Source organism: Elephas maximus, chromosome 3 (genome assembly GCF_024166365.1).
Source record: "Elephas maximus indicus isolate mEleMax1 chromosome 3, mEleMax1 primary haplotype, whole genome shotgun sequence".
Taxonomy (NCBI): Eukaryota; Metazoa; Chordata; class Mammalia; order Proboscidea; family Elephantidae; genus Elephas; species Elephas maximus.
This window is the reverse complement of record NC_064821.1, coordinates 159,607,492-159,632,538: the sequence shown is the minus strand read 5'-3', so window position 1 is coordinate 159,632,538 and position 25,047 is coordinate 159,607,492. Positions and strand designations below refer to the sequence as shown.

At 38.9% G+C, this 25,047-nt stretch overlaps 1 protein-coding gene across 10 annotated transcripts in view; it reads right to left on the bottom strand.

Annotated features, from left to right (window-relative positions):
• The window catches only part of LOC126073344 (myomegalin), a 254,478-nt gene that overhangs the window by 114,836 nt on the left and 114,595 nt on the right, over nt 1-25,047 (bottom strand). For all 10 annotated transcript variants that reach the window (XM_049879947.1, XM_049879926.1, XM_049879928.1 and 7 more), the window contains exons 5-8: nt 10,642-10,718; nt 6,930-7,053; nt 6,577-6,752; nt 3,438-3,555 (exon numbers count right to left, since the gene is read on the bottom strand). In XM_049879947.1, the coding sequence (XP_049735904.1) occupies nt 3,438-3,555; nt 6,577-6,752; nt 6,930-7,053; nt 10,642-10,718 (495 nt within the window). The remainder of the gene's footprint in view (nt 1-3,437; nt 3,556-6,576; nt 6,753-6,929; nt 7,054-10,641; nt 10,719-25,047) is intronic.

Genomic DNA, 25,047 nt, shown 5'->3' with positions numbered 1-25,047 from the left:
CCCAACTGCTGCAAAGTATACTTTTTTTTCTAGCCTCGGATAAGCAAAGCATTACTGAAAAAGAAGAAGAAAGTGGGAGGCCTCACTCTACCTGATTTCAGAACCTATTATACAGCTACAGTAGTCAAAACAGCCTGGTACTGGTACAACAACAGGCACATAGACCAATGGAACAGAATTGAGAATCCAGATATAAATCCATCCATGTATGAGCAGCTGATATTTGACAAAGGACCACTGTCAGTTAATTGGGGAAAAGATAGTCTTTTTAACAAATGGTGCTGGCATAACTGGATATCCATTTGCAAAAACATGAAACAGGACCCATACCTCACACCATGCACAAAAACTAACTCCAAGTGGATCAAAGACCTAAACATAAAGACTAAAACGATAAAGATCATGGAAGAAAAAATAGGGACAACCCTAGGAGCCCTAATACAGGGCATAAACAGAATACAAAACATTACCAAAAATGATGAAGAGAAAGCAGATAACTGGGAGCTCCTAAAAATCAAACACCTATGCTCATCTAAAGACTTCTCCAAAAGAGTAAAAAGACCACCGACAGACTGGGAAAGAATTTTCAGCTATGACATCTCCGACCAGCGCCTGATCTCTAAAATCTACATGATTCTGTCAAAACTCAACCACAAAAAGACAAACAACCCAATCAAGAAGTGGGCAAAGGATATGAACACACATTTCACTAAAGAAGATATTCAGGCAGCCAACAGATACATGAGAAAATGCTCCCGATCATTAGCCATTAGAGAAATGCAAATTAAAACTACGATGAGATTCTATCTCACACCAACTAGACTGGCATTAATCCAAAAAACAAAATAATAAATGTTGGAGAGGCTGCAGAGAGATTGGAATTCTCATACACTGCTGGTGGGAATGTAAAATGGTACAACCACTTTGGAAAGCCATCTGGCGTTATCTTAAACAGTTAGAAATAGAACTACCATACAACCCAGAAATCCCACTCCTCGGAATATACCCTAGAGATACAAGAGCCTTCACACAAACAGATATATGCACACCCATGTTTATTGCAGCTCTGTTTACAATAGCAAAAAGCTGGAAGCAACCAAGGTGTCCGTCAACGGATGAATGGGTAAATAAATTGTGGTATATTCACACAATGGAATACTACACATTGATAAAGAACAGTGACGAATCTCTGAAACATTTCATAACATGGAGGAATCTGGAAGGCATGCTGAGCGAAACGAGTCAGAGGCAAAAGGACAAATATTGTATAAGACCACTATTATAAGATCTTGAGAAATAGAAAAAACTGAGAAGAGCACATACTTTTGTGGTTACGAAGGGAGGAGGGAGGGAGAGAGGGAGAGGGTTTTTTATTGATCAATTAGTAGATAAGAACTGCTTTGGGTGAAGGGAAAGACAACACTCAATACAAGGAAGGTCAGCCCAATTGGACTGGACTAAAAGCAAAGAGGTTTCCGGGATAAAATGAATGCTTCAAAGGTCAGCGGAGCAGGGGCGGGGGTCTGGGGAACATGGTTTGAGGGGACTTCTAAGTCAATTGGCAAAATAATTCTATTATGAAAACATTCTGCATTCCACTTTGACATGTGGCGTCTGGGGTCCTAAATGCTAACAAGGGGCCATCTAAGATGCATCAATTGGTCTCAACCCACCTGGAGCAAAGGAAAATGAAGAACACCAAGGTCACATGACAACTAAGAGCCCAAGAGACAGAAAGGGCCACATGAGCCAGAGACCTACATCATCCTGGGACCAGAAGAACTAGTTGGTGCCCGGCCACAATCGATGACTGCCGTGTCAGGGAGCACAACAGAGAACTCCTGAGGGAGCAGGAGATCAGTGGGATGCAGACCCCAAATTCTCATAAAGAGACCATACTTAATGGTCTGGCTGCGACTAGAAGAATCCCGGCGGCAATGCTCCCCAGACCTTCTGTAGGCACAGGACCGGAACCATCCCCGAAGACAACTCATCAGACATGAAAGGGCCTGGCCAGCGGGGGGGAGAGAGATGATGATGAAGAGTGAGCTAATTAAATCAGGTGGACACTGGAGAGGGTGTTGGCAACTCTTGACTGGAAGGGGGATGGGAAGATAGAGAGAGAGGGAAGATGGCAAAATTGGCACGAAACGAGAGACTGAAAGGGTTGACTCAATAGGGGGAGAGCAAGTGGGAGAAGGGAGTAAGATGTATGTAAACTTACATGTGACAGACTGATTGGATTTGTAAATGTTCACTTGAAGCTTAATAAAAGTTAATTAAAAAAAAAAAGATGAAAGGGAAGCAAGCAGAGGGTTGGGGACCTCATACCACCAAGAAAGCAGCACCAGAAGCAGAGCGCGTCCTTTGGACCCAGAGCCAACAGAGAAAGAAAGCTTTCCCCTGGAGCGGACGCCTTGAATTTGGACTTTTAACCTACTTTACTGCGAGGAAATAAATTTCTCTTTGTTAAAGCCAAAAAAAAAAAAAAAAAAGTCAAATGGAGGAGGGGAGTTCCCTCTAAGGTAACTTCCAAGAGCAACAATATAGATGAAAATCAACGCAGTTATTTTTACCACCTACGCTAGCAGCAAGGCTTCTCTCTTCAATACTAAAACCACGTTATACATATATAGTCATAAATCACTGCCGTAGTCAAAATTCTAAGACGTAGTAGTAATCAGTGTAGTAGGCAAAATTCTAAGATGGTCCCCATGATTCCTACCCCCTGATAGCCACACCTTTGTGTAATCCCCTTCCTTTGAGTGTAAGTGGGACCTTTAACTTGATTCTAACAATAGAATATGGCATAGGTGATAGACTATCACTCTGTAGATTTGTTACGCTGTATGGCAAAGATGAAAGAGTTTTGCAGATGTAATTAAGGTCCCTAATCAGTTGACTTTGTTAACAAAAAGAGAGATTATCCTGGTAGGCTTGACCTAGTCAGGTGAGCCTTTAAAAGAGGGCTATCTACAGGTGAGATACTTGAAGCAACAGTCTCTCTCTCGCCCTCTCTTATTCTGTCTCTCTTTACTGCTGGCTTCAAAGAAACAAGCTGTCAAGAATTCTACTGCTACATGGAAATAAATTCTGCCAACAACCTGAGGAAGCTTGAAAGCGGATCCTTCTTGAGGCAGGCTTCCAAATGAGAATGCACCCAGTTGACACTTTGATTTCAGACTTGTAAGACCCTGAGCAGAGAATCCAGTTGAGCCATGTCTGGACCCCTGACCCAAGGAAACTATGGGATAATAAATGTTGTTTTAAGTTGCTAAGTTTGTGGTAATGTGTTACATAGCAATGGATAACTAATACCCTTAAAAAAAACCCACTGCTGTTAGTCGACTCTGACTCATAGCAACCCTTATATATTAAAAAAAAGAACTTGTGAAAGCATGAGGCAAATCCCTCCAGGAGTACAGCCCAAACCTTACCTGCACTTCCATGCTAGCTGGTTCCTCCAACAGATGTAGCAGTTGTTGTTTCTCTCTGGATAGCTGTTGTACCATCCTCTCTTGGGCAGCCACGGTCTGACTCAACTCTGCAATTTTGCTGCAGCAAAGAAATAGCAGGAGTAACAATTATGGGGAACTTTATTTTTTAGCCCACTCTGAAGACAGCATGGTCCAGTATGGTAGCCTTTTGTCTTTTGGGGTCATGGAACCTTTGAGACTTCTCCCTAGAAGGCTATGTATTCTCTGTCCCAGTCTCCAAATACATACACAAAAAATATTTTACTTACATTTTCACGGGATTCATCAATCTCTGAAACCTATCCATGGATCTATAAACCCTGGGTAAGTGATTCTTAGGATAAGAGTCCAGAACTTTTTATTTTTGTTAATTGTTATAGTCAATAAATAGTTCTTGAATAACCACTGTATGTACCCAGTGTACTTTACCAAGTATTGGCCATATAAAGTTGGAAAATAAACAAGCTATGTTCTGTAGAAACTTATATTCTTCTTAGTATGTGTGACAGGTGCTTGGGGAGGGAGGAGGCACAGCTATGTAAACAAATAACAGTAATGGAATGTAATAAATGCTGTCATAATAGAAGTATACACCATATAGCACATCCAGTCTGTCTTGGAGCCATGGGAAGAAAGATAAAGGAGTGATTCATTTGTCTTGGAGGCGTCTGGGGAGGCTCAGGAAAAGAAAGTTTGAAGACTGGGTTATTCTCCAGGCTCAGGGGGAAGAACTTGAGGAAAGGAATGAAGACCTGAAAACACAAGGCATGTTTGGCGAAGATCCTGGAATGAAGGCTGGGGAGAGGGAACAATGGCTACAGAAGAGACTGGGAATGCAGGCTATGACTAAGTTGTAAAAGACAGTACATGTTGTGCTGAAGTAGGCAACCATGGATTCGAATCAAGAATTATTGATCATCTACTATGTGCAAGGCATATCCTACTATTATTCTGTATGCCTTAGGTCTTTGAAAATGTGCTAAGTACTAGATGAAATGTTTCTGACTGTGGTTATTATTTCTGTGTAAGTATGTAAGATAGTGATAGCACCTTGGGAGAAAAATAGCTTGGCAGAAAGGTGAAGGACACCTGAAAGCCAAGTAGGAAGCTCACAGACAAATTATAAATTCATTTAGGGTAGGAGGCTCAGTTCAGATGTCAGGGTGAGAAAGAAGTTCAAAAACTTAAAAACATCATACAGATGCAAACTCTAATGGTAATGATCATGAATTCATGTAGGCTGCATGTCAAGTTCTGCATAACATCTGCACTAGAATATCTACTCTTCTCAAGCCTCAAACGTCACTCGTCTCTTTGACCCTCAGTCTCTAGAGCTGATCTAGTCTCCTACTCTCTCAAGTTGGTCAAGGCCATCTGATGTGAACTCCCTCAATTTTTTTTTTTTTGCTTTTTGTTTTCAGTTTGGCAAGTCTTTATTAAGGAGCCCTGGTGGTACAATTGTTATGTGCTCGTCTGTTAACTAAAATATCAGCGGTTTGAACCCACCAATTGCTCTGAGAGAGAAAAGACATGGCAATCTGCTCCCATAAAGATTTATAGCCTAAGAAACCCTATGGGGCAGTTCTACTCGGTCTTATAGAGTCAGAATCAACTTGATGGCACACAACAACAAGTGTTTATTAGGATACAGAGATGAGACAAAGTCAAAAGTCTTAGGGAATCCATCAGAAAAGATTTGAAAGCAAATACACACTGAAAACTGTACAATAATGGGCATGTATGTAAAAAATCAATAGTACAGAGAATTATGCTGTCACAAAAGCCTTCACAGAGGTGACGATCGATGCCTTAGTGAGTTTTGAAGGATAAACAGGAGTTCACTCAAAGGGAAAAAAGATGGCAGATGTTTCTCATGGAAGGAAGAACACGAGCAAAATTCTGGGGATCTGACATAGCATCATATACTTCTGGAGAAAGCGTGGATTCAGGGTTTGGATTCCAGAAGTGCCTGTACCCACGTTACATAGCTCTCTAAACTTCGGTTTCTTCATTTAATGAGTATAATCCTGTCTCACAGGGTTGTTAGGAGAATTAAACAAGAATGTTGTACATATATTTCCTCCACTACACTAGGATCTCCATTAAGACTCCTAGTGCTTAACAGAGTTCCTGTTATTTAATAAATGCTTATTGTGTTTTTTTATTATTATTTTTTTTTATTGTGTATTGAATGAATAAACTAATCTTTCTGCCTTTGGCTTACCTCATTTCACTTCATTTTGTTTAATGCTTTCTTCCAGAGTGATCATTTTCAAACACAAATCTGATCATATCGTTCTACAGCTTAAAATCCTTCAACTGCTCTCAACCTTCACAATAAAATTCAAGTTCCTTATTATGGTGGACAAAGCTGGCATAATCAGACCCCATCCCCCAATTCAACTTACCTCTCACTAGTCTTCCCCAGACTCTCTGTTCTAGTTATATAGAACTACTTGGAGTTTGTGAAATATGCCCTTCCCTGTGCCTTACCTTCATAGTTTCTCCTTTTGCATAGAACATTTCCCTTCCCCACTCGTTTCCTATGCCATTTCTTCTAACTCTTATTCATTCTTCAAGACTCAGCTCAGATTTTGCCTTCTCCAGTAAACCTTCAATGATACCTGGCTCTTTTAATCTGGGATACATGACCATCCCGTATGTCCCCAGAGCACCCCATGCTAACTTGATTCAGAGAACTTATTTATTATAATCGGTAGTGTGTTTCTTGATAAGAAGAACTGGGCCTTTCATCTATGTAACCTTAGTTCTTAACACTGTCTGGCATGTAACAGGTGTTCAATAAATATTTGCCAAATAAGTGAATCCATGTCTCCTGCTTGCTGCTATTTTTCTACTTCATTGTTCTGCTTATACCCTCTTAGGTCCCTGACTGCCAAGAAGTAAGTTCTGTCCATGGATACCACCAAAGAATGAAGCCTGAAAAGAAAATCTTTGGTTGTAGGGGCCATAAAGTCTCGAAAATGGTGAAGGCTCCATGTTAAACCCTTAAAAAAGGAACAATGTAGCCGTTGTATGCTCTAGTAGGCTCAAGAACAGGCAAAAGACAAGTGACAAATAGAGCACCAAAGGCACTTACTTGTCCCTCTCGGCCAGGGCCTCAGTGTATTGGTCGTGCTTGACCTGGTCTCCAGGGGCATCTTCCCTGTCCTTGGTGACGCCCTTGAGTTTCTCTGAGAGCTCCAGGTTACACTCTTTCTCGGCTTCCACCAGAGCTGCCATCCGTGCGGCTTCATTCTTTGCTAGCCTAGATTCCTGCAAAGCGAATGAGGCTGCAAAGTTCTCACCCAGTTTAGGAGCCCTAAAGCCCAGGGACAATTGATGAGTTTGGGAAGGAAAATTCGGAGGGAAAAGGTGAGTGGCAGCAGGCAGGGCAGTAGGGAAAGAGGTAAAAGAGGACCCCTAGCCCTGGTTCTGTAAACTCCTACTCACCTCCTGCAGAAGCTGGATCTTATTCTCTAAGAGCTCGTGAACATGCTCTGTCTCCTGCTGTCTCTCCTCAAACTGGCGCCGGAGCTCAGCTTCATTATGGCTGTTTAGATTCTCCACATCAGCCCTAAAACCATAAAGCATTAGCCAGTCAAAGATAGACATATAATATAGCAAGTGGACTCAAAGAGGTTGTATCAGTAACTCAGAGGCACACTGACAAGAAGAAAAAGGAAGTCTTTTATCCTCTGTAATTATTGGTTGCTAACCAAACCAAAAGTCAACAGTTTGAATCCACTAGCCTTTCCTTGGCAATTCTATGGGGCAGTTCCACTCTTGTCATATAGGGTCACTATGAGTTGGAACCAACTCGACAGCAATGGGTTTGTTTTTTTGGTTTGAATTATTTCCAACCTCTTCAGGTAATCTTTTAGGAACTCTAATTTTTTTGTTGCTTGCCAATCAGAATATATTAGCCTCCCTAGAGACTTCATTATTGCTACAGCTTGAAGAGGAAGAATTTTCATTTGGAAGGCAGGTAATCATCAAGTGGTTGAGAACTCAGCATCTTCAATGGACTGTCCAATTTAGACTGCTTTTCCAAAGTGCTTTGCTAGCTCCTTGCCTTTTTTTACTCTTTGAATTTAAAGTGTTCCTTCTATTTAGGTTGCTTTGGACACTCACAGAAATACTCTCTTCCTTTACAGTAATAATCAATAGCATACTGTCCTGAATCTGGGTAACCTATCCAGAGTTCTACAGCTTTCCCCTGGTTCTATGTAGAGAACAGACATTTTATCTGCGGAAGCTCATGGTTCTGGCTGAGCCTTGCTTCTCTGGTGTCCCTAGGAATGAATGTCCAGGCACTAGCCTGGAGGGGGTCAGGTGTCACCAACTTATTTATAGCTAGAACAGCTGCCCTTGAATGTCTGAGGATTAGAAAATTTGGGGTAGTATCAGGAGCTGAATGATCTTAATTCCAGTTTGGTTTTATTGCTGTTTGAAGCCATTTGTTGGAAAGCACAGACCATCTTCTTATTGTCAGGACAGAGAACAATACTGAACATCTGTAGGCTCAAGCTGCTTTAGCCAAGCCCAGTGGGACTTTAATATTTGGTTCAGGAGGCTATGTCCATGAAGATCAAATGGCACTTCTCTAAAGATTATAGGAGTTTTTGGTTGACAGTGGACACTATTCAGTCCCATCCCAGAGGCTATATTTATCTTTAAGTCCCTTGGCATTTTACAGCCTTTTGGGAGTAGAAGGGTCTTGCTCCAGGGAATAACCCAAGAATGCTAAATCAGCAGACCTTAGGAATTGACTTTGACTCCGACGTATCTTAGTTTTCTCATTGGTAAATATCAGGATAATACCACCCAATTCTAAGTTGAGAGGGCATAATCTTTTTTTTCTTTAAAAGAAGAATTACACACCAAAATTTACTACTGGTTTAGGAAGTAATATTGGAGTCATTGTTCCCTGTCCTTGAGCATAGAGAATGTGAGCCAGCTGAAGCTGGACTCACAAGGACACATCAACTGGGCCCTGAGATAAGGACAATAGATAGAATAATCTTGGAAAATATCTTTTAGGGAACCTTTCACTTGAGCCAGAGCACAAAAGACTTTACATTCTTATCTTTTTCTATTAGCATTTAGTGAACAGAAAATTTGCTGGACCAATGAAGACCCTCCTGACTGTTGGTTACTGAAACTTGTACCAATGATCGTTACGAAAGACAGTTCGGAATGTAAGATCACAGTTTCTAGCCAATCTGTGAAAAGGTGAAGCTTTCAATGGTTTTGCCCATTTATAATGTTAATATATACTGATGACTCTGTAACCTTCTTTGGACTCAGGCAGACATGGCTCTGGCAGCATGCTTGTCCGTTTTCCCATTCTTGCTTAATCTGTAATTTCCTTGGACTCGGGCAGATATTAGCTCTGGCAACATGCTTGTCCGCGTCTCAATTTTTGTCTTTTTGAATATATGCCGAATAAAACTTTCTTTTTGCTTCACTAAACTTTGTGATGTTTTTTCCCCTACAACACTAATCAATTGTAAGTTTTCCTAAAATCTATTTAAAAAAAACCACTGCAGTTGAGTCGATTCTGACTCATAGCGACCGCGTAGGAGAGAGCAGAACCGCCCCATAAGGTTTCCAGGGAGCCACTGGCGGACTCAAACAGCTGACCTTTTAGTTAGCAGCTATAGCTCTTAACCCCTACACCACCAGGGTTTCCTAAAATCTATTAGCTCATTTTAATGCCTTAGTAAGTGTTCACTTACTCTAGCAAATTGTGAATAACTATGTCTGGTTTTGAATATTCTGATTTTGCTGGGTTGTCATCCTAAATATCAAGAGATACTAGACATGGAAGAAATGCCAAATTGGATTGAATGTATACTGTTCCCAGGATATAATATAAAATTATTTTTAATAACAATTTTTTCATTTAAAGTTTTTTAAAATTTTAAAAGCTATAAATTATAAAAGTAACATTTTAACAATATAAAAATATATAAAGAAAAAATTGAGTCTCCCCTTCCCTCACAAACTCCAATCTCACTCTCTTAACATAAACAAGATTAAAGAGTTTGGTGTATAACCCTCCAATTTTCTTTCTATGCATAATCAAGCAAACCCTTATACACACAGAAAGGATTATTTGTCTCTACTATAAGGGACCTATACTGTAAACATCAACCAGCACTTTTTCCCCTTACGTAATCTACCAGGGACTTCCTGCTAGGACACAAATATAGGCTAATTTTCTTTTTAATAACTGCATAATATTCCACAGTACAGGCATACCAAAAGTTATTAAACCAGTGCCCTTCTGATGGACATTCAAGTTGTTTCTAGTTCTTTGCCATTATAAATAGCAATGCAATAAATATCCTTATACATGTATCCTTTCACACTAGTGCTTTTATTTACAAGGGACAGATTCCTCCTAGGGGTTATTTGATCAAAAGCCATGTTTATTTTTAACTTTAATAGGCAGCATCACATACCAAAAATGTTGTCACTATTTACTCTCTCACTAGCAGGGTATGAGTGTCCATTAACCCCAAATTCTATGTCAGCCTTTGATGTTATTAGTTGATTGACTGATAATCCCTGATAAAGCTTATTTGCATCTGTCATTTTCTACTAAAAGTATTAGAGTTAATTAGGCTCTCTGGTTAGTTGAATACTGTTTAATAGGAAGTTTACAGTTTCGGTTCTGGTAAATTTAACAATCTTTGGCAAGATCTATCTAATCTAGTAACAGAGAGCCCAAGGGAAAGAAAACCAAAACCCACTATTGTAGAGTCTATTCTGACTCATAGTGACCCTACAGGACAGACTAGAACTGCCCCATAGGGTTTCCAAGGCTGAAATCTTTAAGGAAGCAGACTGACACACCTCTCTTGCGGAGTGGTGGGTGAGTTTGAGCCACTGATCTTTTGGTTAGCAGCTGAATGCTTAATCACTGTGGTGCCAGGGCTCCTTAAGGGAAAGAAAAACCTTAAGGGAAAGAAGGTACATGAAAATCTACTGTTTCGGTTCTTGATTGACATAACATTCAAATGCCAGATGGGTCGTTAAGAAAGATACTCAGCTAAATTCTTCTTAGAATTTGGTTCCAAATCTATTGCTCTCAGATTAGTGAGCCACTCACTCTCTGGAAAAGGGTCAGAGCTCATCTTGTTCAAATTTAACTCACCATGTTTTATCCAGATCTTGTTTCTTGTCCTGGAGTTCTCGTTTCAGGCTCTCTACTTCAACCTTCAGCTCAATGTTCTGAAAAGCACATACGTATTAATCGTCATTAACTGCACAGACCCTATATCTTGGAACCAGGTTCCTATCTGAGTTTTGCCTTGGTCCACAGCCTCTCTTTTCATCCCAGCCCTCTTCATGGCCTTTGGCAGAAACGGGGACTCAGCTGAATCAGCAACCAGTCAAGGACAAATGAACTGTACAGCTTCAGGATTTCCCATGAACTACTTATCCAGTCTCTCAACCTGTTCTTGGGTGTCGCTAGATTATGAACTCACTAATTCCAGCATATTGTGAATAACTGCTTCTGGTTTTGAGTCTTATGATCTGGCCGTGTTGTCATGCTAAATATCAAGAAATACTATCGACATGGAAGAAACGACAAATCGAATTGAGCGTATACTGATCCCAGGGTACAATCTAAAAATTATTTGCTAACTCATGAAAGCATTCAAGGATAGAGTTTATATTAAAACAATATTTCTTACTAATAACTATTTTTTACTCATACTGAAGATCAAATTGCTATATAATTATATTTTAAATATACCTTTTTATTTGAAGAAACATGTTGTGAATATGTTTGAAAACAATACCTTGCCTTTGCCATAAAGTTGGCTTTTCATAAGTTGGGTTTGCTTAAGGTGAGACAGATTTTTTTTTTTTTATTAAATTTTATTGAGCTTCAAGTGAACTTTTACAAATCAAGTCAGTCTGTCACATATAAATTAATATACATCTTACTCCTTATTCCCACTTGCTCTCCGCCTAATGAGTCAACCCTTCCAGTCTCTCCTTTCGTGAAAACTTTGCCAGCCTCCAACTCTCTCTATCCTCCCATCCCCCCTCCAGACAAGAGATGCCAACACAGTCTCAAGTGTCCACCTGATATAATTAGCTCACTCTTCATCGGCATCTCTCTCCCACCCACTGTCCAGTCCCTTTCATGTCTGATGAATTGTCTTTGGGGATGGTTCCCGTCCTGTGCCAACAGAAGGTTTGGGGACCATGACCGCCGGGATTCCTCTAGTCACAGCCAGACCATTAAGTATGGTCTTTTTATGAGAGTTTGGGGTCTGCATCCCACTGATCTCCTGCTCCCTCAGGAGTTCTCTGTTTTGCTCCCTGACAGGGCAGTCATCGATTGTGGCCAGGCACCAACTAGTTCTTCTGGTCTCAGGATAATGTAGGTCTCTGGTTCATGTGGCCCTTTCTGTCTCTTGGGCTCTTAGTTGTCATGTGACCTTGGTGTTCTTCATTCTCCTTTGCTCCAGGTGGGTTGAGACCAATTGATGCATCTTAGATGGCCGCTTGTTAGCATTTAAGACCCCAGACGCCACATTTCAAAGTGGGATGCAGAATGTTTTCATAATAGAATTATTTTGCCAATTGACTTAGAAGTCCCCTTAAACCATGGTTCCCAAACCCCCACCCTTGCTCCGCTGACCTTTGAAGTATTCAGTTTATCCTGGAAACTTCTTTGCTTTTGGTCCAGTCCAGTCGAGTTGAGCTGACCTTCCATGTATTGAGTGTTGTCCTTCCCTTCACCTAAAGCAGTTCTTTTCAGCTAATTAATCAGTAAAAAACCCTCTCCCACCCTCTCTCCCTCCCCCCCTCATAACCACAAAAGTATGTGTTCTTCTCAGTTTATACTATTTCTCAAGATCTTATAATAGTGGTCTTACACAATATTTGTCCTTTTGCCTCTGACTGATTTCTCTCAGCATAATGCCTTCCAGGTTCCTCTATGTTATGAAATGTTTCACAAATTCGTCACTGTTCTTTGTCGATGCGTAGTATTCTATTGTGTGAATATACCACAATTTATTTACCCATTCATCCGTTGACGGACACCTTGGTTGCTTCCAGCTTTTTGCTATTGTAAACAGAGCTGCAATAAACATGGGTGTGCATATATCTGTTTGTGTGAGGGCTCTTGTTTCTCTAGTGTATATTCCGAGGAGTGGGATTTCTGGGTTGTATGGTAGTTCTATTTCTAACTGTTTAAGATAACACCAGATAGATTTCCAAAGTGGTTGTACCATTTTACATTCCCACCAGCAGTGTATAAGAGTTCCAATCTCTCCGCAGCCTCTCCAACATTTATTATTTTGTGTTTTTTGGATTAATGCCAGCCTTGTTGGAGTGAGATGGAATCTCATTGTAGTTTTAATCTGCATTTCTCTAATGGCTAATGATTGGGAGCATTTTCTCATGTATCTGTTAGCTGCCTGAATATCTTCTTTAGTGAAGTGTGTGTTCATATCCTTTGCCCACTTCTTGATTGGGTTGTTTGTCTTTTTGTGGTTGAGTTTTGACAGAATCATGTAGATTTTAGAGATCAGGCGCTGGTCGGAGATGTCATAGCTGAAAATTCTTTCCCAGTCTGTCGGTGGTCTTTTTAGTCTTTTGGTGAAGTCTTTAGATGAGCATAGGTGTTTGATTTTTAGGAGCTCCCAGTTACCTGGTTTCTCTTCATCATTTTTGGTAATGTTTTGTATTCTGTTTATGCCCTGTATTAGGGCTCCTAGGGTTGTCCCTATTTTTTCTTCCATGATCTTTATCGTTTTAGTCTTTATGTTTAGGTCTTTGATCCACTTGGAGTTAGTTTTTGTGCATGGTGTGAGGTATGGGTCCTGTTTCATGTTTTTGCAAATGGATATCCAGTTATGCCAGCACCATTTGTTAAAAAGACTATCTTTTCCCCAATTAACTGACAGTGGTCCTTTGTCAAATATCAGCTGCTCATACATGGATGGATTTATATCTGGATTCTCAATTCTGTTCCATTGGTCTATGTGCCTGTTGTTGTACCAGTACCAGGCTGTTTTGACTACTGTAGCTGTATAATAGGTTCTGAAATCAGGTAGAGTGAGGCCTCCCACTTTCTTCTTCTTTTTCAGTAATGCTTTGCTTATCCGAGGCTTCTTTCCCTTCCATATGAAATTGGTGATTTATTTCTCTATCACCTTAAAAAATGACATTGGAATTTGGATCGGAAGTGCATTAAATGTATAGATGGCTTTTGGTAGAATAGACATTTTTACTATGTTAAGTCTTCCTATCCATGAGCAGGGTATGTTTTTCCACTTAAGTATGTCCTTTTTAATTTCTTGTAGTAGAGCTTTGTAGTTTTCTTTGTATAGGTCTTTTACATCCTTGGTAAGATTTATTCCTAAGTATCTTATCTTCTTGGGGGCTACTGTGAATGGTATTGATTTGGTTATTTCCTCTTCGGTGTTCTTTTTGTTGATGTAGAGGAATCCAAGTGATTTTTGTATGTTTATCTTATAACCTGAGACTCTGCCAAACTCTTCTATTAGCTTCAGTAGTTTTCTGGAGGATTCCTTAGGATTTTCTGTGTATAAGATCATGTCATCTGCAAATAGAGATAATTTTACTTCCTCCTTGCCACTCTGGATGCCCTTTATTTCTTTGTCTAGCCTAATTGCCCTGGCTAGGACTTCTAGCACGATGTTGAATAAGAGCGGTGATAAAGGGCATCCTTGTCTGGTTCCTGTTCTCAAGGGAAAGGCTTTCAGGCTCTCTCCATTTAGAGTGATGTTGGCTGTTGGCTTTGCATAGATGCCCTTTATTATGTTGAGGAATTTTCCTTCAATTCCTATTTTGGTGAGAGTTTTTATCATAAATGGGTGTTGGACTTTGTCAAATGCCTTTTCTGCATCAATTGATAAGATCATGTGGTTTTTGTCTTTTGTTTTATTTATGTGGTGGATTACATTAATGGTTTTTCTGATATTAAACCAGCCTTGCATAAAAAAAAAAAACAAACTCTTTTTTTTTTTTTTTTAATGCCTGGTATAAATCCCACTTGATCGTAGTGAATTGTTTTTTTGATATGTTGTTGAATTCTATTGGCTAGAATTTTGTTGAGGATTTTTGCATCTATGTTCATGAGGGATATAGGTCTATAATTTTCTTTTTTTGTAATGTCTTTACCTGGTTTTGGTATCAGGGAGATGGTGGCTTCATAGAATGAGTTGGGTAGTATTCCGTCATTTTCTATGCTTTGAAATACCTTCAGTAGTAGTGGTGTTAACTCTTCTCTGAGAGTTTGGTAGAACTCTGCAGTGAAACCATCCGGGCCAGGGCTTTTTTTTTTGTTGGGAGTTTTTTGATTACCGTTTTAATCTCTTTTTTTGTTATGGGTCTATTTAGTTGTTCTATTTCTGAATGTGTTAGTGTAGGTAGGTAGTGTTTTTCCAGGAATTCGTCCATTTCTTCTAGGTTTGCAAATTTGTTAGAGTATAATTTTTCGTAATAATCTGACATGATTCTTTTAATTTCAGTTGGGTCTGTTGTGATGTGGCCCTTCTCGTTTCTTATTCCGGTTATTTGTTTCCTTTCCTGTATTTCTTTAGTTAGTCTTGCCAATGGTTTATCAATTTTGTTAATTTTTTCAAAGAACCAGCTTTTGGCTTTGTTAATTCTTTCAATTGTTTTTCTGTTCTCTAATTCATTTAGTTCAGCTCTAATTTTTATTATTTGTTTTCTTCTGGTGCCTGATGGATTCTTTTGTTGCTCACTTTCTATTTGTTCAAGTTGTCGGGACAGTTCTCTGATTTTGGCTCTTTCTTCTTTTTGTATGTGTGCGTTTATCGATATAAATTGGCCTCTGAGCACTGCTTTTGCTGTGTCCCAGAGGTTTTGATAGGAAGTATTTTCATTCTCGTTGCATTCTATGAATTTCCTTATTCCCTCCTTGATGTCTTCTATAACCCAGTCTTTTTTCAGGAGGGTATTGTTCAGTTTCCAAGTATTTGATTTCTTTTCCCTAGTTTTTCTGTTATTGATTTCTAGTTTTATTGCCTTGTGGTCTGAGAAGATGCTTTGTAATATTTCGATGTTTTGGATTCTGCAAAGGTTTGTTTTATGACCTAGTATGTGGTCTATTCTAGAGAATGTTCCATGTGCGCTAGAAAAAAAAGTATACTTTGCAGCAGTTGGGTGGAGAGTTCTGTATAAGTCAATGAGGTCAAGTTGGTTGATTGTTGTAAGTAGGTCTTCCGTGTCTCTATTGAGCTTCTTACTGGATGTCCTGTCCTTCTCCGAAAGTGGTGTGTTGAAGTTTCCTACTATAAATGTGGAGGTGTCTATCTCACTTTTCAGTTCTGCTAAAATTTGGTTTATGTATCTTGCAGCCCTGTCATTGGGTGCATAAATATTTAATATGGTTATGTCTTCCTGATCAATTGTCCCTTTTATCATTATGTAGTGTCCTTCTTTATCCTTTGTGGTGGATTTAAGTCTAAAGTCTATTTTGTCAGAAATTAATATTGCTACTCCTCTTCTTTTTTGCTTATTGTTTGCTTAATATATTTTTTTCCATCCTTTGAGTTTTAGTTTGTTTGTGTCTCTAAGTCTAAGGTGTGTCTCTTGTAGGCAGCATATAGATGGATCGTGTTTCTTTATCCAGTCCGAGACTCTCTGTCTCTTTATTGGTGCATTTAGTCCATTTACATTCCGCGTAATTATAGATAAATAAGTGTTTAGTGTTGTCATTTTGATGCCTTTTTATGTGTGTTGTTGACAATTTCATTTTTTCACATGCTTTTTTGTGCTGAGACGTTTTTCTTAGTAGATTGTGAGATCCTCATTTTCGTAGTGTTTGACTTTATGTTTGTTGAGTCGTTACGTTTTTCTTGGCTTTTATCTTGAGTTATGGAGTTGTTATACCTGTTTGTGGTTACCTTATTATTTGCCCCTACTTTTCTAAGTAAAAACCTAACTTGTATCGTTCTATATCGCCTTGTATCACTCTCCATATGGCAGTTCTATGCCACCTGTATTTAGTCCCTCGTTTTGATTACTGGGATCTTTTACATATTGACTTCAGTGATTCCCTGTTATGAGCATTTTTTTTTTTTTAATTAATCCTAATTTGTTTTTGTGATTTCCCTATTTGAGTTGATATCAGGATGTTCTGTTTTGTGACCTTGTGTTGTGCTGGTATCTGATATTATTGGTTTTCTGACCAAACAATATCCTTTAGTATTTCTTGTAGCTTTGGTTTGGTTTTTGCAAATTCTCTAAACTTGTGTTTATGTGTAAATATCTTAATCTCGTCTTCATATTTCAGAGAGAGTTTTGCTGGATATATGATCCTTGGCTGGCAGTTTTTCTCCTTCAGTGCTCTGTATATGTCGTCCCATTCCCTTCTTGCCTGCATGGTTTCTGCTCAGTAGTCTGAACTTATTCTTATTGATTCTCCCTTGAAGGAAACCTTCCTTTTCTCCCTGGCTGCTTTTAAAATTTTCTCTTTCTCTTTGGTTTTGGCAAGTTTGATGATAGTATGTCTTGGTGTTTTTCTTTTTGGATCAATCTTAAACGGGGTTCGATGAGCATCTTGGATAGATATCCTTTCGTCTTTCATGACGTCAGGGAAGTTTTCTGTCAGGAGATCTTCAACTATTTTCTCTGTGTTTTCTGTCCTCCCTCCCTGTTCTGGGACTCCAATCACACGCAAGTTATCCTTTTCAATAGAATCCCACATGATTCTTAGGGTTTCTTCATTTTTTAAAATTCTTTTATCTGATTTTTTTTCAGCTATGTTGGTGTTGATTCCCTGGTCCTCCAGATGTCCCAGTCTGCATTCTAATTGCTTGAGTCTGCTCCTCTGACTTCCTATTGCGTTGTCTAATTCTGTAATTTTATTGTTAAATCTTTTGGATTTCTACATGCTGTCTCTCTATGGATCCTTGCAACTTATTAATTTTTCTACTATGTTCTTGAATAATCTTTTTGAGTTCTTCAACTGTTTTATCAGTGTGTTCCTTGGCTTTTTTTGCAGTTTGCCTTATTTCGTTTCTGATGTCTTGAAGCATTCTGTAAATTAGTTTTTTATATTCTGTATCTGATAATTCCAGGATTATATCTTCATTTGGGAAAGATTTTGATTCTTTTGTTTGGGGGGTTGTAGAAGCTGTCATGGTCTGCTTCTTTGTGTGGTTTGATATGGACTGCTGTCTCTGAGCCATCACTGGGAAACTAGTTTTTCCAGAAAATCCGCTAAAGAAAATGCAGTCAGATCCCTATCAGAACTGCCTTTGGATTATAACCTCCACCTTGTTCCCTGTAAGGATGAAAGTCTGTGATTTGGATCATATATACTTGGCTGTAGCTGGTTGTGTGTTTTTAGTCCAATTAGGGATGGATTTTTGGTCCCTGGGTTTTTTGTGGTTCCTTCTCTCAGGCCGGAAGAGTGGGTTAGGAAAAGACCAAAAGAAAAAAAAAAGGGGGGGGGAGAGGAAGCAAAGCCGCCGCGGAGCCGGAGCCGTTCTCCCGCTGGCTCAGGAAATTCCAATGTTAATGAAGCCGCCTGACTGGGACGCTGGCTCCAGGCTCCGAAAACAGTCGCTGCTTCCCCGTATTTGTTCGTTTTCCGTCTAAATCTGTGTTTGTTGTTCAGGGTTCGTAGATTGTTATGTATGTGATCGATTCACTTGTTTTTCCGAGTCTTTGTTGCAAGAGGGATCCGAGGTAGTGTCTACCTAGTCTGCCATCTTGGCCCCGCCTCGAGACAGATTTTTGATGGTAAATCTGTGCACGGGGCAATTAATTTTTACTGAGGTGAGGCAGCAACAAGTAAGATTTTGACAAATAGGAGAAGGAAATAAGTATGTTCCAAGTGAAGCAAAGTATGAACAAAGATGTGGTGAGATGATTGCTCATTAAGTGTTCAGTGCTTGGTTGTGGTAAGGAGTGGTGGGAAATCAATATAAAAAGTAGTTTTCAATTAGCTTGTAGTCATGCTAAGAACAAGGTGTCATCTGACAGTGTTAGATAAAATATCACCATGACCAGATCTGAGTTGAGAAAAGAATGGATTAGTTAGGAGGCAACTGACCAGAATAGAGGTGAGACTGTCTCAGTCCAAAGAAGTACAGGGAGACTAAAAAGACATTTCAGAGGCAAAATCCATAGGGCTTGCTAACTTCTGAGAGATTCAGTTCAAACTAGAGGGAGGAGCAAAAATGACTTCGAGATTCACACCATGTTGGTGGTGATACATACTATTAACAAAATTAGGGAACAGAAAATGAAGAGTGGTTTTGTAAGGAAACCTTAAGAAGAGTCTATAGATATTAAAATATAAAATATTTTTTTAAAAATGAAGACTCAGAGCCAAGTGTATAAAGATGAATGAGTCCCCTCACTGATAAAGTCCATGACACAGTATTAAGCAGATTGAACTTTATTAATTAAAAAGTGAAGAAGCCTTGAGGTTAAACTTTGGCAAAGTAATTGAAGGTATATTGGCTGAAGTGTGGAAAGAGCACTGTGGGTGCTAGAATGGTAGGAAAGATTTAACTATACAATTGCTATAAGGAGTCCTGGTGGCACGGTAGTTAAAGCAGTTGGCTGATAACTGAAAGGTTGGCAGTTTGAATCCACTAGCCGCTTTGCAGGAAGAAGACATGGCAGCCTGCTGCCATAATGATTTACAGCCTTGGAAACCCTGTGGGGCAGGTCTACTCTGTTCTACAGGGTTGCTATGAGTTGAAATTGACTCAACAGACATGGGTTTTATTGTTGTTGTTGTTATTGCCACATAACATCCACCAATACCCAGATTTCCAGGGGTCCAAGGCAACACACTATACCAGGGTAGCTCCTATCACACTGTGAAGATGTTCATAACCCATCTTCTCAAGCAGAGTGGAAGAAGCAAGAATACGAACTGTTAGAGATATTTGAGAGTACTTAGAATTAAATAATTAATTATTTTGAGAATTAGGGATTGGAAGGCAGCTGGACTTGAGGTACTTTAGGTTACATTGCTAGTATGTTTCCAGTTAACATACTGGAAGGAATGGTTTAATCCTTTCATAAAGCAACAGTAGGTGCTTCTGGCTTGGGACAGAACATAGGTTGAGGTCAGACAAAATTAGAATATCTTAACTTCTTCAAGGCTTACACACTAGCATTTAGGAAGGAAATAATAGCCCCGTTTTTCATTTAATTTAATTTAGGAACACCTTTTATTTTGTGAATGCTGAATACGGTTCTAAATAAATTTAGCAAATTAAAACACAGGACAGTCAATTAAATTTGAATTTCAGATAAACAATGAATAATTATTCTTAGTATAAGCATGTCCCATGCAATATCTTATTTATCTGAAATTCAAATTGAATTTCATTCTGTATTTCATCTGGCAGTCCTAACTCCAAAAGATGAGCAAATGGCAGCAAAGCATTTTCAATTTTTTATGAGGAAAAGGTCCCAGATACCTATATCATTCCATGGCCTCCAACAGATCAATCAGTGAAATACAGAATTTAATGAGCAGTTACTATGTTCCCAGCTTTGGACTCAATGCTAAGACGAATACAAATGTCGCCATGAGAAATGGATCCTTCACAGAAGTGGAATGATATGCATTCTATCACATGGGAAGTATATAGACAGACCTGTTTCCCATCTATAAAATGGAGATGGTAGTACCTTCCTCATGCTTAAACCTCTCTTGTATACATATAGGCTTTTAAGTCATAAATGAATTAATACAGTAAAAACTTAGAACAGTGTATGGAACATAGATACAACTATTTTAACAGTTGTTATCATCATCATCAACAACAATAGTATTATCATCTGGGGACAGCAATTTATTTCCCATGAGACCATAATATTCAAGTGGGTTCAGTATTCGAAATATGATGCTGAGAAAGAGGACTCTTGAGTTTATTATTACTTCCGCCACCAACTCATTCCTGTGTGATCTTGGGTAAGACATTGCTAAAGTTTCTCCTTTTGGAAAATGAAAATGAGTAACAAAGAGTGGGTAAAAAGTGATTTGAAATTCTCATAGAAAAAGAAAATGTAATCTCTAATAATGAAGAGTTATTATCAATGCTGTTCCTTAGACCAGGCTAACTTGGTGAATCAGAAAAATCCAAATACTTGTGAAGCCACCTCAGGGAAGTCAGAAAGCTTGAGCAGGTGAAAAAATCTCACATTGTGAAAACATACACCCAAAAACCCAGTGAAAAAAGGTTTCAAAATACTAGAGCTACATATGTGACTCTGGCTAGTTTTCAATCTCACTCCATAGCACAGGGAATCTCTTTCAGGAATAATTGATCAACAGAAGGTCTCCTGAAGAAGTTTCTTAGTACCATTCTGAATGAGAAGCTCTTGAATATTGAAGCAAAACAGAGAATGGTGGAAGCACTATGAAACAGATAAGAGAACCAAGCTATAGTCAGAAGGAATTAGGTTCAAATCCTGGCTTTATCATTACATGCTAGGTAATCTTGGGCAAGTTATTTAATCACTCTGAGCCTCAGTTTTCTCATAAATACAGAGTGGTTGCTTTTCTTTTTAAATGAAGATACCGATGACCATTCCACAGATGATTTTGTGAGGATTAAACGGGACAACAAACACAATACACCTAGAACACTGCCTTGCACACAGCTGCTCAGCCACCTTCATTTCTTTCCCCTTCCTTCCCAGACTATTTAGAGCCAGAGACCTCAGACCCACCAGGAACATTTACAACTAAATGGAGAAAAAATGGAGGATGACAAATTATCTATCTGTCATAAATCACGGGTAAGAAAATGAAGTCAATACCTGGATTAGTTTGGCCAAAGATTCACAGATGTGAAGATTTTAGCATTTGTCTGTTCCAGTTCTCTCATTTTAAAGATATAGAAAGTGAAACCCAGAAGGGTTACCTCTAAAGGTAAAAGAACCAAATCCATGATTCCCTTTTTTCCTCCAGCATTTCAGCCCAGGAGACCAGCTCTGGAAACCTTACCCATTCTTGCCTGATTTAGTACAGTGTGATAAATTATGGAGTTACAGAGGGTGCTGCATGAAAGAATATATGGAGGCAGTAAACACGGTGTTAAGGTACTCTGAGGAGAGCTCTGAGGCTGTGAGGCGAGAAGAGGGTTTAGCAAATCACCTGCCCGCTCTAAAAGCCTCAATAGCCCCATCTACCAAAGAGGGCTTGTAATGGTAATGGTACCTATCTCATAAGGATGTTAAGAAGACTAAATGAAATAATGCACAAAAAGCACATTGCACAGTATCTGGTATGCAATAAGCATTCAAAATGTGTTAGCTATTGTTAACAATAACAACAACAAGAATTTACCCCATCTGGCTGGGATAGCTGACAGTTCTCAACCATAATCACATATTAAACTATTATTTATGCTATTGAAACGGAAGAAAATAACTACACCAAAGTGGGATATGCTAGGCATCTGCACACAAACACACACCCAATCTGAACAGTCTTCATTATAGCTTGAGCCTTTTGAGAGAACTTGAAAGTTGAAATGAAGAGAAAGGAAAAAGAAAAGATAAAAAGTAGAATTACTTCTCTAGACTTTATTATTATATCTATGCAATCAAGTAGACAATAAGGTTGATGAGTCTCCCACAGAGCTGCTAAAATAGCTTCATTTCCACAAAGTTAGATCCTATATCTTACAAGCAATTATCCCAATGGATAAAAGTATTTTCATGGCTACCGCATGGAAATGCAAGTATATACCAATTTACAGCATCAAAGTCTTAACCCTTCTGCAATCTCTTCCTGAAGAAAAAAATCACTGCAGTTTATCACATATTTATCCATTCTCCATGGGTAAAATATTATATGTAAATTATTAAATTCTAAGTATAACCTACCACCAGTAATTATCCACATACCTTGACTGCATGTATGATCAATTCAGACTACAGAAATTGGTAAAAATCTTCTATTTCCTCGTCTTTGGCATTAGTGATTGGTGCATAAATTTGAATAATAGTCATACTAACTGGTCTTTCTTATAAAGTATGGATATTATCCTACCAGTGACAGAGTTGAACTTCAGGATAGATCTTGGAATGTTCTTTGTGAAAATGAATGTGACACCATCCCTCTTCAGTATGTCATTCCCAGCATAGTAGACCATTGTACAATTCAAAATGGCCAATACCAGTCCATTTCAGCTCACTAATGCCTAGGATATTGATCTTTATGTGTTCTATCTCGTTTTTGACAACTTCCAGTTTTCCTAGATTTATACTTTGTACATTCCACATTTCGATTATTAATGGATGTCTGGTGCTGTTTCCTCTCATTTTGAGTCATGTCACATCAGAAAATGAAACTCCTGAAAGCCTTATTCCATCCACGTCATTAGGGTTGACTCTACTCAGAGGAGGCAGCTCTTCCCCAGTCATATTTTGAGCACCTTCCAACTTGAGGGCCTCATCTTCCAGCAGTATATCAGACGAGGTTCTGCTACTATTCATAAGGTTTCCACTGGCCAATTTTTTCAGAAGTAGACTACCAGGTCCTTCTACCTATTCTGTCTTAGTCTGGAAGCTCACTGAAACCTGTCCACCATGGGTGACTGGAACTTGAAATACCAGTAGCATAGCTTCCAGCATCACAGCAACATGCAAGCCACCACAGTCAGACAAACTGTGATTGGAATGTGAAAGTTGGGAACAAGGAAGAAGAATCAGTGATTGGAAAATGTGGCCTTGGTGATAGAAAAAATGCCAGATTGCATGATAGAATTTTACAAGACCAATGACTTTTTCATTGCAAATACCTTTTTTAAGCAACATAAATGGAGACTATGCATGTGGGCCTTGCCAGATGGAATATACAGGAATCAAATCAAATACATTTGTGGAAAGAGACAATGGAGAAACTCAATGTCATCAGTCAGAACAAGGCTAGTGGCCTACCTCAGAACAGACCATCAATTATTCATATGCAAGTTCAAGAGGAAGCTGAAGAAAATTAAAACAAGTCCACGACAGCCAAAATACAACCTTGAGTATACCCCACCTGAATGTAGAGACCACTTCAAGAATAGATTTGATGCACTGAACACTAATGACCGAATATCAGATGAGCTGTGGGATGGCATCAAGGACATCATGCAGGAAGAAATAAAAAGGTCCTTAAAAAGACAGGAAAGAAAGAAAAGACCAAAATGGATGTCAGAAGAGACTGTAAAACTTGCTCTTGAACAAGGAGTAGCTAAAGCAAATGGAAGAAATGATGAAGTAAAAGAATTGAACAGAAGATTACAAAGGGTGGCTCAAGAAGACAAAAGTATTATAATGAAAAGTTAGAAAACCAAAAGGGGAGAAAACGCTCAGCATTTCTCAAGCTGAAAGAACTGAAGAAAAAAAAAATCAAGCCTCAAGTTGCAATACTGAAGGATTCTACAGGGAAAATACTGAATCAAAAGAAGATGGAAGGAATACACAGAGTCACTGTACCAAAAAGAATTGGTCAATGTTCAACCATTTAGGAGGTAGCATATGATCAAAAGTGTATGGCATTGAAGGAAGACGTCCAAACTGCACTGAAAGCATTGGTGAAAAACAAGGCTCTAGGAATTGATGGCTACCTGCTAAGATTCTTATACAAACAGATGCAGTGCTTGAGGTGGTCACTTGTCTATGCCAAAAAATTTGGAAGAGAGCTACCTGGCCAACCGGCTAGAAGAGATCCATATTAGTGCCCATTCCAAAGAAAAGTGATCCAACAGAATGTGGAATTATTGAACAATATAATTAATATCACACGCAAGCAAAATTTTGCTGAAGATCACTCAAAAGTGGTTGCAGCAGTACATTGACAGAAAACTGTGAGAAATTCAAGCTGGATTCAGAAGAGGATGTGGGACTAGGAATATCATTGCTGATGTCAGATGGATCTTGGCTGAAAGCAGAGAATATCAGAAAAGATGTTTACCTGTGTTTTACTGGGCTGTGTAGATCATAACAAATTATAGATAACATTGCAAAGAATAGGAATTCCAGAACACTTAATTGTGCTCATGAGGAACCTGCACATAGACCAATAGGCAGTTGTTCAAACAGTACAAGAGGATAGTGCATGGTTTAAAATCAGGAAAGGTGTGTGTCATGGTTGTATCCTTTCACCATACTTATTCAATCTGTACGCTAAACAAATAATCTGAGAAGATGGACTATATAAAGAAGAACATGGCATCACGTTTGGAGGAAGAATCATTAACAACCTGCATTATGTAGGTGACATAACCTTGCTTGCTGAATGTAAAGAGGACTTGAAACTCTTACTGATAAAGATCAAAGACTACAGCCTTCAGTATGGATTATATCTGAACATAAAGAAAACAAAAATCCTCACAGCTAGACCAATAAGCAACATCAAGATAAAGGGAGAAAAGGCTGAAGTTGTCAAGAATTTAATTTTACTTGGATCCACAATCAACACCCATGGAAGCAGCAGCCGAGAAATCAAATGACATATTGCATTGGGCAAATCTGCTGCAAAAGACCTCTTTAAAATGTTAAAAAAGCAAAGATG